Source organism: Capra hircus, chromosome 16, assembly GCF_001704415.2.
Source record: "Capra hircus breed San Clemente chromosome 16, ASM170441v1, whole genome shotgun sequence".
In the NCBI taxonomy this organism is placed as follows: domain Eukaryota; kingdom Metazoa; phylum Chordata; class Mammalia; order Artiodactyla; family Bovidae; genus Capra; species Capra hircus.
Window position 1 is genome coordinate 10,659,797 of NC_030823.1, and position 13,241 is coordinate 10,673,037.

Genomic DNA, 13,241 nt, shown 5'->3' on the forward strand with positions numbered 1-13,241 from the left:
ATACTTTTATAAAATAAGTCATTTAAAGCAGGCACTTAACCATCGCTCTGCCACTTAAGTTTAATTAAAAACAGAGTAGTGAACATGTAATATGTGTGGACTTAGGGACTAAATGCCAAGAAACCTGGATTTTAGTTCTATCCTTCACACTTTACCAGGAAAAGCCAAAGCTCCAGGCCTTAGGTTTCCCATCTATAAAACTCTTAATGTTCCGACCAACATTTCCAGGAAAATCACATACATCCCTTAAAAAAAAGTCTTAGGATTCCTAAAACTACAAAAAACAATTTGTCATTTATACTAAAAAATATAACAAAAACAAAATAAAAATATTAGAGGAAATATAAATCTATATTTGAAACAATATATATTAGTAAGAAAATAGGTGGGACCAAAAATATATGACCACAAATAAATAGCTTAAGTTTCAAAATGGTAAATTTCTATGAGTTAATGTCCCTAAAATCTGAGGAAAAACTGATAACTCAAATTATTTTAATAAAGAACAATGCCCCAATACTTGTAGAAAAAAAGCAGCAAGGTGCCCAACAGACTAATCACACAAAGAAATATTTCAGAGTGAGTATCTAGTGTTTATGGAAAACTTTGCTTGATGGCAAGTTACTAAACCATTCTGAAATATTAGGACAAATAAATATGATTACTATGATCTCACTACCCACCAAGAAGATCCTGTGCAACTATGCTTTATCTATTACATTATTTTGTTGAATTCGACCATACAAGTAATTTTAAATAAAAAGAAAAATAAAAAATAAATGACATTAAAAAATGATTAAAAATAAAGTTTTGCTGCCTTCAAGAAAGAAACTGCACATTAAAAAAAGAAGTGGCTGTATCAAACCATGTGTCAGTACAACAATTTATGGCAGTTGATTTATATAAACTCCAGAAAATAATGGGGAGATGTCTAAGTTACTCATTAAAAATGGTCTATGGGTTGTAACTAGATATTAGTAAAACTAAAGTTAGAACAATTTGAGGGAAAAAAAAATTCAAGGGAAGGAGTGCGATGAAAGGGTTAAATTACACCAAGTCACATACTAACATTATATGGCTTATGCACGGTAAAATCATGCAGATAACATGAAAACCAACATCTAACACTGAAAACATTTAAAAAATCTGCGCTTGAATGTAAAGTTAAAAAAAAAGGGGGGGGGGATAAGCTGAAAAAAATAAAATAACCATTCACTTCATAATCCTTCCATTGCTGTATATTCACTTATCACTGCACTTACATTGACTACATATAATTTAACACAAAGAAGCAAAATCTCTAAGCTTCTCCCTACCTTGGGTTTTTAATCGAAATGAATGCAAACTATCACGTGGGATTCAGCCAAGCAGTGACGTTAAATTCTGCTCTGTCAGAGAGAGCATCTGTCAAGCCCACATTTAAACTGCTGCCTGCCTGTGCAGCAGCTGAGGAACCGTGGATTTCCTATTACAGACTAAAACCCCAGTGAAACTGCTCAAAATCCTTCCCGCAGCTGCCAGGCAACGACGAGAGAGTTAAATCCTGCTCTTTTCCAATACAATCGAAGCACTCCATTCTAGCTCTGGCTGCTTTACATCGCAGCTCAGGGTTCTTACTAGAAATATGGATACTGAAAAGAGAATAGAGCACTGCATTGTCCGGCCAGGAAGACAGCAGATGTAAAAAGCTTCAATGCATCAACTGTGGGGAAGAGTCGACAGTGCTCCAAACAGAAAGAACCACCACAGCTCTTTTGTTTAAAGAAAGAGAAAATGAAAGAAAGCAAAAACCTCAGAAGATTAGCACCCATATGAACAAGGAAGGGAACTCGAAGACAAGCAGACAGATGGACACTCTGGACACTGTGAAAAGCAATCGCAGGAGGCAGACTGTTGGGGGAGGTGTGCGTATTCGACAGCATCTTTTTGCTGGAGCGATGGCGTGCCAAAAGTATCTTCAGTGGGCATAATCCTCGCCACATAAATGGCCTGACCAAGGAAGGTATGTCGATATCTTGTGTGTGATACTCATTTAAATGTCTGTTACCTTTTTATAACCCAGGAGGCACTAATCTCTAATAAACAAGTTCATACATTTCACTGTCCTTGAAACTAAGAGACGGTTTCTAAATATATGATTTTAAAATTTGTCACTGTTTAGAAGACAAGCTGTCACTGCTTTATTCAAGTAAATATGTAGCTCGCAGTAATTATGGATTACAGAAAAGGCAAAGAGTAACAAGCTGTGCTTAAAGGCTTCTCTGAAAAATGAAACTTAAAAAAAAAATCTGAAACCCGCTAAAGAAAACACAGCAATCCTCTATCAAATTAGGTCAAGCTGAATCCTTATCCAGTAAATTAAAGGGCTCTCCTTAAAATGGCTATCAAAGGAGTCAATGCAGTAAAATTACACTAAATGGTATTAAAAAAAAAAAAGATCCTAATATTAAGAGCTTTTTCAGTCCTTTTAAAGCAAAATCTTAATATAGAGCAGGTTTTAATAACAAAATCTTGCCTATGTCCATCTCCCTAAATAAAAGTAAGGAACACAACCTCTGAAGACTATCAACAAATTTTAAGTACCACTGAACTGTAAGATACTAAAAGGAAAGCATTTGTACAGGATCACAGAAGGCAGTGTGTGTTTATGCACAGCACACTACCACAGGAGATTTACATGTCCACGAATACAACTTCAAACAAAGAAATATAAATATTTGCTATTATTACCCCTATTGCTAAAAGCAAGACTTGACTTTAGGCAACAGACTGATTCTAAATGATCAAAATATAAGATTGGTTTTGGTGATCATTTTTAAAGTGAAACTCAAAAACATAGTATGAAAATACTCTGAATAAAAATATCCATGTAACAGCAATACAAGGTCAAAAAATTCAACTTAAATGTAGCCACTGTGCCAGGCTATATAAATATGTAACAGTGAACTATTGGCACAGTATGTGTGTGCAGGGCAAAAATGAATCTACTATTTTAGTAACAATCCCAGAATAGCAGCTCATGGCTCAGGAACTCATGTATTTCTAAAAATTTTTACAGGTCCTCAAAGATTCTGATTTTTGCTCAACTTCATAGCACAACTCATTATTTAATAATCACAAAAGGCAAACATTTTAAAGATATATGCAAGCATTCTATTCTAAAATTAAGATTAAACAAGTCTATCAGGCCTATTATTATTACAGTTCAACATCAACTCTCACTCACAGCATTTAGTCCATTAAAGAATGAAATCAGACAGTATTAAACAAACAAAAAAACCTCAAGTCTCTTTTAGAGCCTTTATCTCTCAATGTTAAAGTCACCCATTAAACATTTTTATTAGCTAGCTATCTCAAAATAGGAGTGCAGAGTTTTTTATTCAAGCAGCCCTAAACTCTAGAACTGTTCCAACAGACTAAAAACATCAACACTTTTAAAAGCCAGATAATAAAAACAGTGCATGTGTGTGTGAGAGAGAAAGGGAACAACATTTTACAGTAACATCCTCTCCATGAGCGTCAACCCATAAGATGTAAGTACACATGAATAACTTAACAATATTATCACAAAAAGCCATAAAATATAAATCCAAGCTACTGCTACTCTGAAAATGTAAAAGTGCAAAGACTATTTAGAATATCAAAATATTTGAACTTTCTAGTTTTATTACCACTTAAGAATTAATGTATGACAGGCAGTAACTGGAAAAGAATTTTATCATTTAAAAGGAGGAGGCATCGTTACTTTAATTGTACTTTCTTTTTAACAAAACAACTACGATAAATACCTGAAAAACCTTTAATAAAGAATTTTTAAAGGCTACACATATGCACTACATTTACCAACAGGAGAGTTGTCAAACGGGTATATATAGATTTCAAGTTTGAGCAGCTTAATATTTAGAAACATACAAATATCATGAACTTAAATTAAGATGCATCTCCATCACATATTGCTACAAAATCACACAGGACCATAAACTATGGGCACTATGCCAGATTACAATATATAATAACTGGCTCTTTTCTGTAGCACTGAAATACTTTAGAAACATCACTTTAGGCATATTTTCATAAAAATACAGTTTACTAATATATTTACCTGCATTCATTTTCCAGTCCTTTATTCATTCAAATATCTGACCTTCTATTTATTGCTTCTTAAACCATCTAATTTACACTCTTGAAAGATCTAAATGATTAGACTTCAACCAGATTTCAAGCATTCTCTATCAACAGAAAGCTGATACATTTAATTTAGTTTTGGAATGTTTAAAACAGAATATCAAATAAACATTAAAAACAAGTTTTGTTTCTTTTAAATTTACACACATAACCCTCGTAGCTATTGACCTCTTTACGGGGTGGAGGAAGAATTATTATTATTTATCTATTATTTCATTTGAAAATAAAAGCTTAGTTTTCTCATCTCAGCAGAATGGCCAACTATAAGAAAAAAAAAAGTGAGTTTCTAAACTAGAACACTCAGCTCTATTATTTTCAGCTGAATTAACAACAGAACTGTTTTACTGGTACAGTGAAGTCTTGGTCTTCATCAAAATAATGTGAAATTAAACTTTAAGTGAATAAATTCTAATAAACAAATAACTAGATTCTATGTTTTTAAAACCTGAAAAATTAAAAAAAAAAAACACTGCTCCTATCTCACAAGATGATTAAATAATTTATTTCTGGAAAAAAAACGGTAACTTCTAAAAGTACATTTCATATACTAGAAATTATCAAAAGCTGGTGCCTATACTATTATACTTTAGAAGTCCATTCAAATTCCCACCTACTTGCTCCTCCTAGTGGCTGTTACTAGAATAGTAGTACTTTCATTCATACATGTGTCTAATACTTTCAACCAATATTTTCTAAATACTTCAATTATATAAGTGAATGTTATTCTAGTTATTCAATTTTATGAGGACTTCCATGTAAATGCCATTATTTCCCCCAAATAATTAAATTTCATATCGAAGTTAGGTATATTTGGTATTAACCATAAACTTCTCAGTATCACAAGCTAAATACATTCACACACACATATATATACATAATTTCTAATAAACAAATGCTTTTAAACAATAAATTTTTAATTGACAAGTTTTCTTTTCCTTAAAATAATTTTCACAAAAGTTGAAAATGTTAAAATTAAACATTAGTCCCCATTTCAAAAAGTTTTCATTCTCTTTTAATAGAATTCAAGCTACAGCTCCTCACCTATCGTCTACCCCCACACCTTGGTCCAGAAAAACTAAGAACTGAAAAAACAGGAACAAATTTGTGCTATGCACTGAAAAACTTCTTCGAAGATCAGTTCTTAATACGTGGCATCATGCATCTCCCATACTGACAGCTCATAATTCTTGTCTTCTAAATGTAGGGCTCTTTAAGTGTCATTCAAGTCCTACAAATGTAATAAATTCTCCACATGCAAATTCAGAACACAGCATAACTCAAAAATCTTTTAAAAGGCATTCTGTGAAATTTAAAATTTTCAACAACTGAGGATATAACTACCTAATGTCTGTATTTTGAAAAACCTGGAAGACTGTTCAAAGCAGTTGTTTGCTAATTCTAATACGGACATTCAACTGAAGTACATGATAGTACTCTGAAGGCCACAGATAATTAGTTGCTATATTTTAAAAATCAATCTTAAGTCTAAGTAAAGACAGTGATCTGAATACCTCACATTTGAAGTGGAAGGTTAAAATGAGAAAAGGGTATTTGCAAATGTTCATCATTTATTACTGTCTTAAGATCTTGCACTGAAGTTACTGAACCCTGAAAATTAATTTTGACAGGTGCATCTTCTCATTGACTTTCTCCACACAGTAGGGGCCAATGGAAACATGCCAGGCAGTGTACTGTGACTAACAGAACTCTGCCATAATCAACCTTGCACCGTCTGTCCCACAACCGATACATGACCATTTTACAAAAAAGGCCGCTGACTGTGCACCATACCACCAATGGTATGTCAAATCAATTTTAATTAATGCCAATACATTTTCCATCTGCTCTCAGGACTTTTTACACAGCCTCTCCCAGGAATCCAGCAGCGTTTCTCTCTCCTCCATGCACACAACTTTCAGTCTTTAACTTTAGTCAAAAGAACAAATGATCAGAGCTACTGAGATGATGAAATAAGTGGAAGAAAAATCCATCACCTCTCTTAAAAGTGCTCACTGCGCTCCAAAGGTATATTTTTAAAGAAATTAATCCTGTTCTCAGGACATTAGGTTGCCAAGGGAAGACAAATTATAAACTTTGTTCCTGGGTGATCATATTTTCACAGCTTAAAATTCCCATCTGCCCTAATTTTATTAGTCTCTTTAAAGCAGTTCTGTGGTATTTACCATTTTGTAAACTTTTATGATTCATCTTTATAGAATGACTGCGAGGGAGACGACGTGACCGAATTAGAAGATGACTACCAAAGAACAGTATTGATTCAGGAGAAGGACACGTTCCCCAGCCACCAGTATCTCTCATCCATTACTGGATATTTACAACATGCTTCAGTGGAGGAGGAGACACTGCTGCTTTGCAAAGATGAGCTGGAATGCCAAGAGGTCTCTGTTTCGGACCCATCTTATTGGTGTACTTTCTCTCGTGTTTCTTTTTGCTATGTTTTTGTTTTTCAATCATCACGACTGGCTGCCAGGCAGAGCTGGATTCAAAGAAAACCCTGTGACATACACTTTCCGTGGATTTCGTTCTACAAAAAGTGAGACGAACCACAGCTCTCTTCGGAACATTTGGAAAGAAACTGTCCCTCAGACCCTGAGGCCTCAAACAGCAACTGACCCCAACAACACGGATCTGTCACTGCAAGGAGTCACAGGGCTGGAGAACACGCTCGGTGCCAACGGAAGCATTTACAATGAGAAAGGTACTGGACATCCAAATGCTTACCATTTCAAATACATTATCAATGAACCTGAAAAGTGCCAGGAGAAAAGCCCCTTTTTAATACTACTAATCGCTGCGGAACCTGGACAAATAGAAGCTAGACGAGCTATTCGGCAAACTTGGGGCAATGAGAGTCTAGCACCTGGTATTCAAATCACACGGATTTTTCTTTTAGGCGTAAGTATTAAGTCAAGTGGCTACCTTCAACGTGCAATATTGGAAGAAAGCAGACAGTACCATGATATTATCCAACAGGAATACTTAGATACATACTATAATCTGACCATTAAAACACTCATGGGCATGAACTGGGTTGCAACATACTGTCCGCGTATTCCTTACGTAATGAAAACTGACAGTGACATGTTTGTCAATACTGAGTATTTAATACATAAGTTATTGAAGCCAGACCTGCCTCCTAGACATAACTATTTTACTGGTTACCTAATGAGGGGATATGCACCCAATCGAAACAAAGACAGCAAGTGGTACATGCCACCAGACCTCTACCCTAGTGAACGCTACCCTGTCTTCTGCTCCGGGACTGGTTATGTTTTTTCTGGAGATCTGGCAGAGAAGATATTTAAAGTTTCTTTAAGTATCCGTCGTTTGCACTTGGAAGATGTATATGTGGGGATCTGTCTTGCCAAGTTGAGAATTGATCCTGTGCCCCCTCCCAATGAGTTTGTGTTCAATCACTGGCGAGTTTCTTATTCAAGCTGTAAATATAGCCACCTAATTACCTCTCATCAGTTCCAGCCTAGTGAACTGATAAAATACTGGAACCATTTACAACAAAATAAGCACAACGCTTGTGCCAATGCAGCAAAAGAAAAGGCAGGCAGGTATCGCCACCGCAAACTACATTAGAAAAGACAACTTTTTTTCTTCCCCCAAAACATGCAACCTGTAAAATATTGCTAAAAGCATGTGTAGTTAAAATGATTATGATTACATGCATAGGAACAAGTTTTAGTTAAAACTCATCACATAAATGAATCCAAAAATATATTTTTTAATTTCTGAAGAAGGTAATTCTTAAAAATACATTATATAACAAAAAAGTATCCCAAAACAACCTATTAAAAAATCTACTTAAAAAATCCACATGGGGGATTCTGTGTATTAACACGCAATAACAGGCATGCATACATCAATGGTTCGAATCTTATGTTAGGGGCCAAGAGGATGTATCTGCATGTTTTCCAAGTAAATTTTAATTTAAGAAATGGAGATGGTCAAAAGACTCTTCATTTTAGATTTAGTTTTCCATTTCAATATATGTAAATAAAACATTACTGTCAATTTTAAGGAAACTTTACAATTGTGCAAAGGACAAATTTTCTGACCTATTCTAGGGTTCTAAAAACCATATTCCATGCAATAAGATTTAATTGAGGTATTCCATAAACATAGTTATAAAGTTCAGAGGTTTTAGCAATGAAGTTCTCATCTAAGTATTTACTTTCTAAAAACAACTGAGATGTTCATTTTCTTTTATCAGTACTCACATTTACTGGGGGAAATTATTTTGACATGATGTGATAAAATGTGAAAAATCAATGTGTCTCAGGCTCTAGTTTTTTATAAAAAGAAAAAAAAAATTAAATGTTCAAAACAGAAAGTTTGTTTTCTCGTTGGTGTTCAGGGCCAAGCTAGTACTTCACTGATTTCCTCAATCAGCCAGTTATTGGACTCTCAAGGAGTATCACCACTTAACTTCAAGCATATCTGAAAAAATCATTCTCCTCTAACTGAAGCAATCGCTGGTTACTTACAGGCACAAACAGGATGCACGGATGAAAACAGATAAAGGATAAAGAGAGCAGCAGCAGTTTCATTTAATACCTTTTAAGATGCATGACTGCCAAACCACAACATATGGGAAGTTTATTTCCTGACATCAAGTGTACACATGCCGATACTTCATCATTTTATGGCACCTACTTTGTTCTCTGAGTGCCAAGTTTACAAACTGCCTGCAGTTTTTAATTTGGTGGGTGACAAATATCCTGTTCCACTGATTAAAAACTTTTGGGGAGGGATGGGGGGAAAATTACAAATGTTTGATGAAACACTTGACTCTAGGATGAACAATGTATACAATGCACTTTTACCAAGTTTTTAATAAAAAGGGTAAACTAAAAACCTTCACTGAGTGTTATGGTCCAAATATTTCAGAAATTTTGTTGGTTCCATTACAAATTTTAAAATCAAGAAACACTAACCCATCAATTTTAAAACAGTGCTTTTATTTCATATCAGGATATAAATCTATCAATCTTGATTTAGTAAGGATGTTACTTATGCTAATTCTAACATCAATCATTTTTATCCTTGATTCTATTCTGAAGAGTTATCCACTAAAACACCTATTAAAGTTCAGAATCACAGAGAATGTTTCAGTACTTAAAATTTAATGTGTTGAATTCTACTGATACTCAGCTTATCTCCCATTTTTAATTCAGTCATCTAAATGTTCTGTTCTACACAGAATAATTCTGAATGCTGAGCTATATTACCCCACCTCTTGGTAAGGTCTGTTTTTCACTTACTTTATTCTGTATGGTCATAAAAAGACTAAAATTACTAAGTACCAAAATTACTAGACAAAGGTCACACATAGGAGGATAATACCAAATTAGTGTGATGAAAAGTAAAAGGAACCTTCCCTCAGTATAGAGAATCCTATTAATTCTTTTTTAAAAGTGTACGTGCACATGTGTGCATGCACAGGTATACACACTCAGAATCCAAACACTATTCGTTCAAACTCAGTGCATAGTATTTTCCTGCCAGAAAAATTCAAGTTTAAAAAGATAACTAATGAAAAACAGAATTCTTAACAGACAATAAATTCCTATCTCAGGTGTCAACTTAAAATCATTGCTATATCCCTGATAACACCATCTTGAAAACTTATGGTAATCTGATGACACTCCAAGTTCTCAAAGAGCACTGAATCCAGTAATAAAGTACTTTAGCAATGCTGAAGATCTTTATTTTAAAATAAATATTCTGTCATTAATTTATTTTTGACCTTCCATTCTGAATATGCAAGCTGATTTCTTCAGCAAGATTTTCATGTTTATATATGATTTTAAAAATACAATACTTATTCAAACATCTCACCAAATATTATTAATTATGCCAAGTACCATGTAACTTTTATTATACACGAAAATATAATTTTAATGACTGCACTTACGTCTGGTCAAAGAAAAAATTATAGGAACTACTATGTAATCTTTATGCTCAAAGTGTCAAGAGATATTATGTAAGATAAAAATACCAAAAGTTTCACTATTCACACTAGTTTATTTTGATTAAAATTATAGGTGCTGAAATTTTAATTCAAGTAAATAATTTAAAGTTCTCACCTCGGAATATACAGTATAATCACATAAAATCAATGGGAATCTTATTAAAATCTATTCCCAAACCCCTATAAAAATAGCGCCAGCAAAGCAGCAGGAACTATTTACACTGTGTGCCTGGTAGTGTGTTAAAGGACTGTACACACACGATCGTATATAATTCTTCAAAGTAACAGTAAAGGACAGGAAAGACTGCAAGAGGTTAAATATCTGAGACCACACACACAGTAAAGCAGCAGGGTTCCAGCTCAGATTCTTCACCATTATGCTCTTCTGCTACACTCTGCATGTATGATTCCTGCTAGAGTCTAAGAGCTAAGCAAAACGGCCTGTCCTCTTTCCTAGTCTGCACTCCTCCGTCACCTTCTGTGAGGCTGCACAACCATTTTCCCACACTGGCGAGAGACCTGATGTCAAGTAAAGCGCAAATAGAGAGGGGAGTAAAGCGCAAATTCAGAGACGGGGAAGGAGAGGAAAGCTGGTCCTTCAGTCATTTCTTCTTCTTTTCAGTTTTGATGTCTGGGGGTCAGAAACTTAGAAAAGCTACAAATTACTGCTTATCTCTTATTCTTTTGGGCATTGAGAGCCATCTGTAAACAGGCAGGCGGCACTGAGAAATTATACAAAATGTGCTTCTTTTCAAGTATAATTTGATCACTGTTAGTAGACAAAAGCAGCACCATATTTTCTCACTCTACTGGTTAGTCACCCACTGTTTTGTCACGAGGTGGTAACACTCATTTTATCCAGCTGATTCAGGTTAGTTTCAGTTTTTAGTGGTTTGACAACATTTGACTATTAACACAGATTTAAGGAGCCAAAAAAAAGTCTCTACCTTACACACATCCTAACATACCTCACAAAGTATCAGTGTATCACTTAACATGACTCTCAGAAGACGGATAATGTATTAATACACCAAATATTAACAAGGGACGTTACGAGTTTTGGCAAGAAACCTGTTGCTGACCACTTCATCAGCACACATACACACACCCTCCCCCAAGTGCAAGGTAACTATAAGCCTTATTACTTTCAAGATGTGCTTTACCACAGAAGGAAGAAAACCATTTCTGTATTTGCAGGAAGTGTTTCTCCTCCCTCTACTAGCAAATATCCAAACTGAAGGATGACCAGAGAGAAAGCAACTGCCTCCATCCGGTCACTAACCTAATTTAATTCAACTTCCAACTGAACTCTCCACACTCTCAACCTGAATTTCACCTGAGACAGTGTCCTGAACACTGAAAAAGGAAAACAAACCAGTTCACTTCAGTTCGGTCCCTCAGTCATGTCCGACTCTTTGCAACCCCATGGACCGCAGCACACTAGGCCTCCGTGTCCATCACCAACTCCCGGAGTCCATCCAAACCCATGTCCACTGTGTCAGTGATGCCATCAGCCATCTCATCCTCTGTCGTCCCCTTCTCCTCCTGCCCCCAATCCCTCCCAGCATCAGGGTCTTTTCAAATGAGTCAGCTCTTCGCATCAGGTGGCAAAGTAATGGAGTCTCAGCTTTAGCATCAGTCCTTCCAATGAACACCCAGGACTGATCTCCTTTAGGATGGACTGGTTCGATCTCCTTGCAGTCCAAGGGACTCTCAAGAGTCTTCTCCAACACCACAGTTCAAAGACATTAATTCTTCAGCGCTCAGCTTTCTTTACAGTCCAACTCTCACATCCATACATGACCACTGGAAAAACCATAGCCTTGACTAGATGGACCTTTATCAGCAAAGTAATGTCTCTGCTTTTTAATATGCTATCTAGGTTGTTCATAACTTTCCTTCCAAGGAGTAAGCGGCTTTTAATTTCCTGGCTGCAATCACCATCTGCAGTGATTCTGGAGCCCCCCAAAATAAAGGCTGACACTGTTTCCACTGTTTCCCCATCTATCTCCCATGAAGTGATGGGACCGGATGCCATGATCTTCGTTTTCTGAATGTTGAGCTTTAAGTCAACTTTTTCACTCTCCTCTTTCACTTTCATCAAGAGGCTCTTTAATTCTTTACCACCTTCTGCCATAAGGGTGGTGTCATCTGCATATCTGAGGTTATTGATATTTCTCCCAGCAATCTTGATTCCAGCTTGTGCTTCCTCCAGCCCAGCGTTTCTCATGATGTACTCTGCATATAAGTAAAATAAGCAGAGTGACAATATACAGCCTTGTTGTACTCTTTTTCCTATTTGAAACCAGTCTGTTGTCCCATGTCCAGTTCTGACTTGCTTCCTGACCTGCATACAGCTTTCTCAAGAGGCAGGTCAGGTGGTCTGGTATTCCTATCTCTTTCAGAATTTTCCACAATTTATTGCGATCCACAAAGCCAAAGGCTTTGGCATAGTAAATAAGCAGAAATAGATGTTTTTCTGGAACTCTCCTGCCTTCTCAATGATCCAGCGGATGTTGGTAATTTGATCTCTGGTTCCTCTGCCTTTTATAAAACCAGCTTGAACATCTGCAAGTTCACAGTTCACATATTGCTGAAGCCTGGCTTGGAGAATTTTAAGCATTACTTTGCTAGCATGTGAGATAAGTGCAATTGTGAGGTAGTATGAGTGTTATTTGGCGTTGCCTTTCTTTGGGATTGGAATGAAAACTGACCTTTTCCAGTGCTGTGGCTACTGCTGAGTTTTCCAGATTTGCTGGCATATTGAGTGCAGCACTTTCACAGCATCATCTTTTAGGATTTGAAACAGCTCAACTGGATTCCATCACCTCCACTAGCTTTGTTCATAGTGATGCTTCCTAAGGCCCACGTGACTTCACATTCCAGGATGTCCGGCTCTAGGTGAGTGTGAGTGATTACACCTTCATGATTTTCTGGGTCGTGAAGATCTTTTTTTTTTATAGTTCTGTGTATTCTTGCCACCTCTTCTTAATATCTTCTATTAGGTCCATACCATTTCCGTCCTTTATTGAGCCCATCTTTGTATGAAATG

General features: G+C 35.9%; 2 protein-coding genes across 2 annotated transcripts in view; one reads left to right on the plus strand and one right to left on the minus strand.

The window, feature by feature from the left end:
* CDC73 (cell division cycle 73) overlaps positions 1–13,241 on the minus strand; it is an 88,024-nt gene that overhangs the window by 35,880 nt on the left and 38,903 nt on the right. The gene's annotated exons all lie outside the window — the stretch shown is intronic.
* Positions 1,176–9,078, plus strand: B3GALT2 (beta-1,3-galactosyltransferase 2). The gene is made up of 2 exons (XM_005690453.3): positions 1,176–2,002; positions 6,402–9,078. The coding sequence occupies exon 2, from the start codon at positions 6,526–6,528 to the stop codon at positions 7,792–7,794; it is 1,269 nt and encodes a 422-aa protein (XP_005690510.1). The 5' UTR covers positions 1,176–2,002; positions 6,402–6,525; the 3' UTR covers positions 7,795–9,078.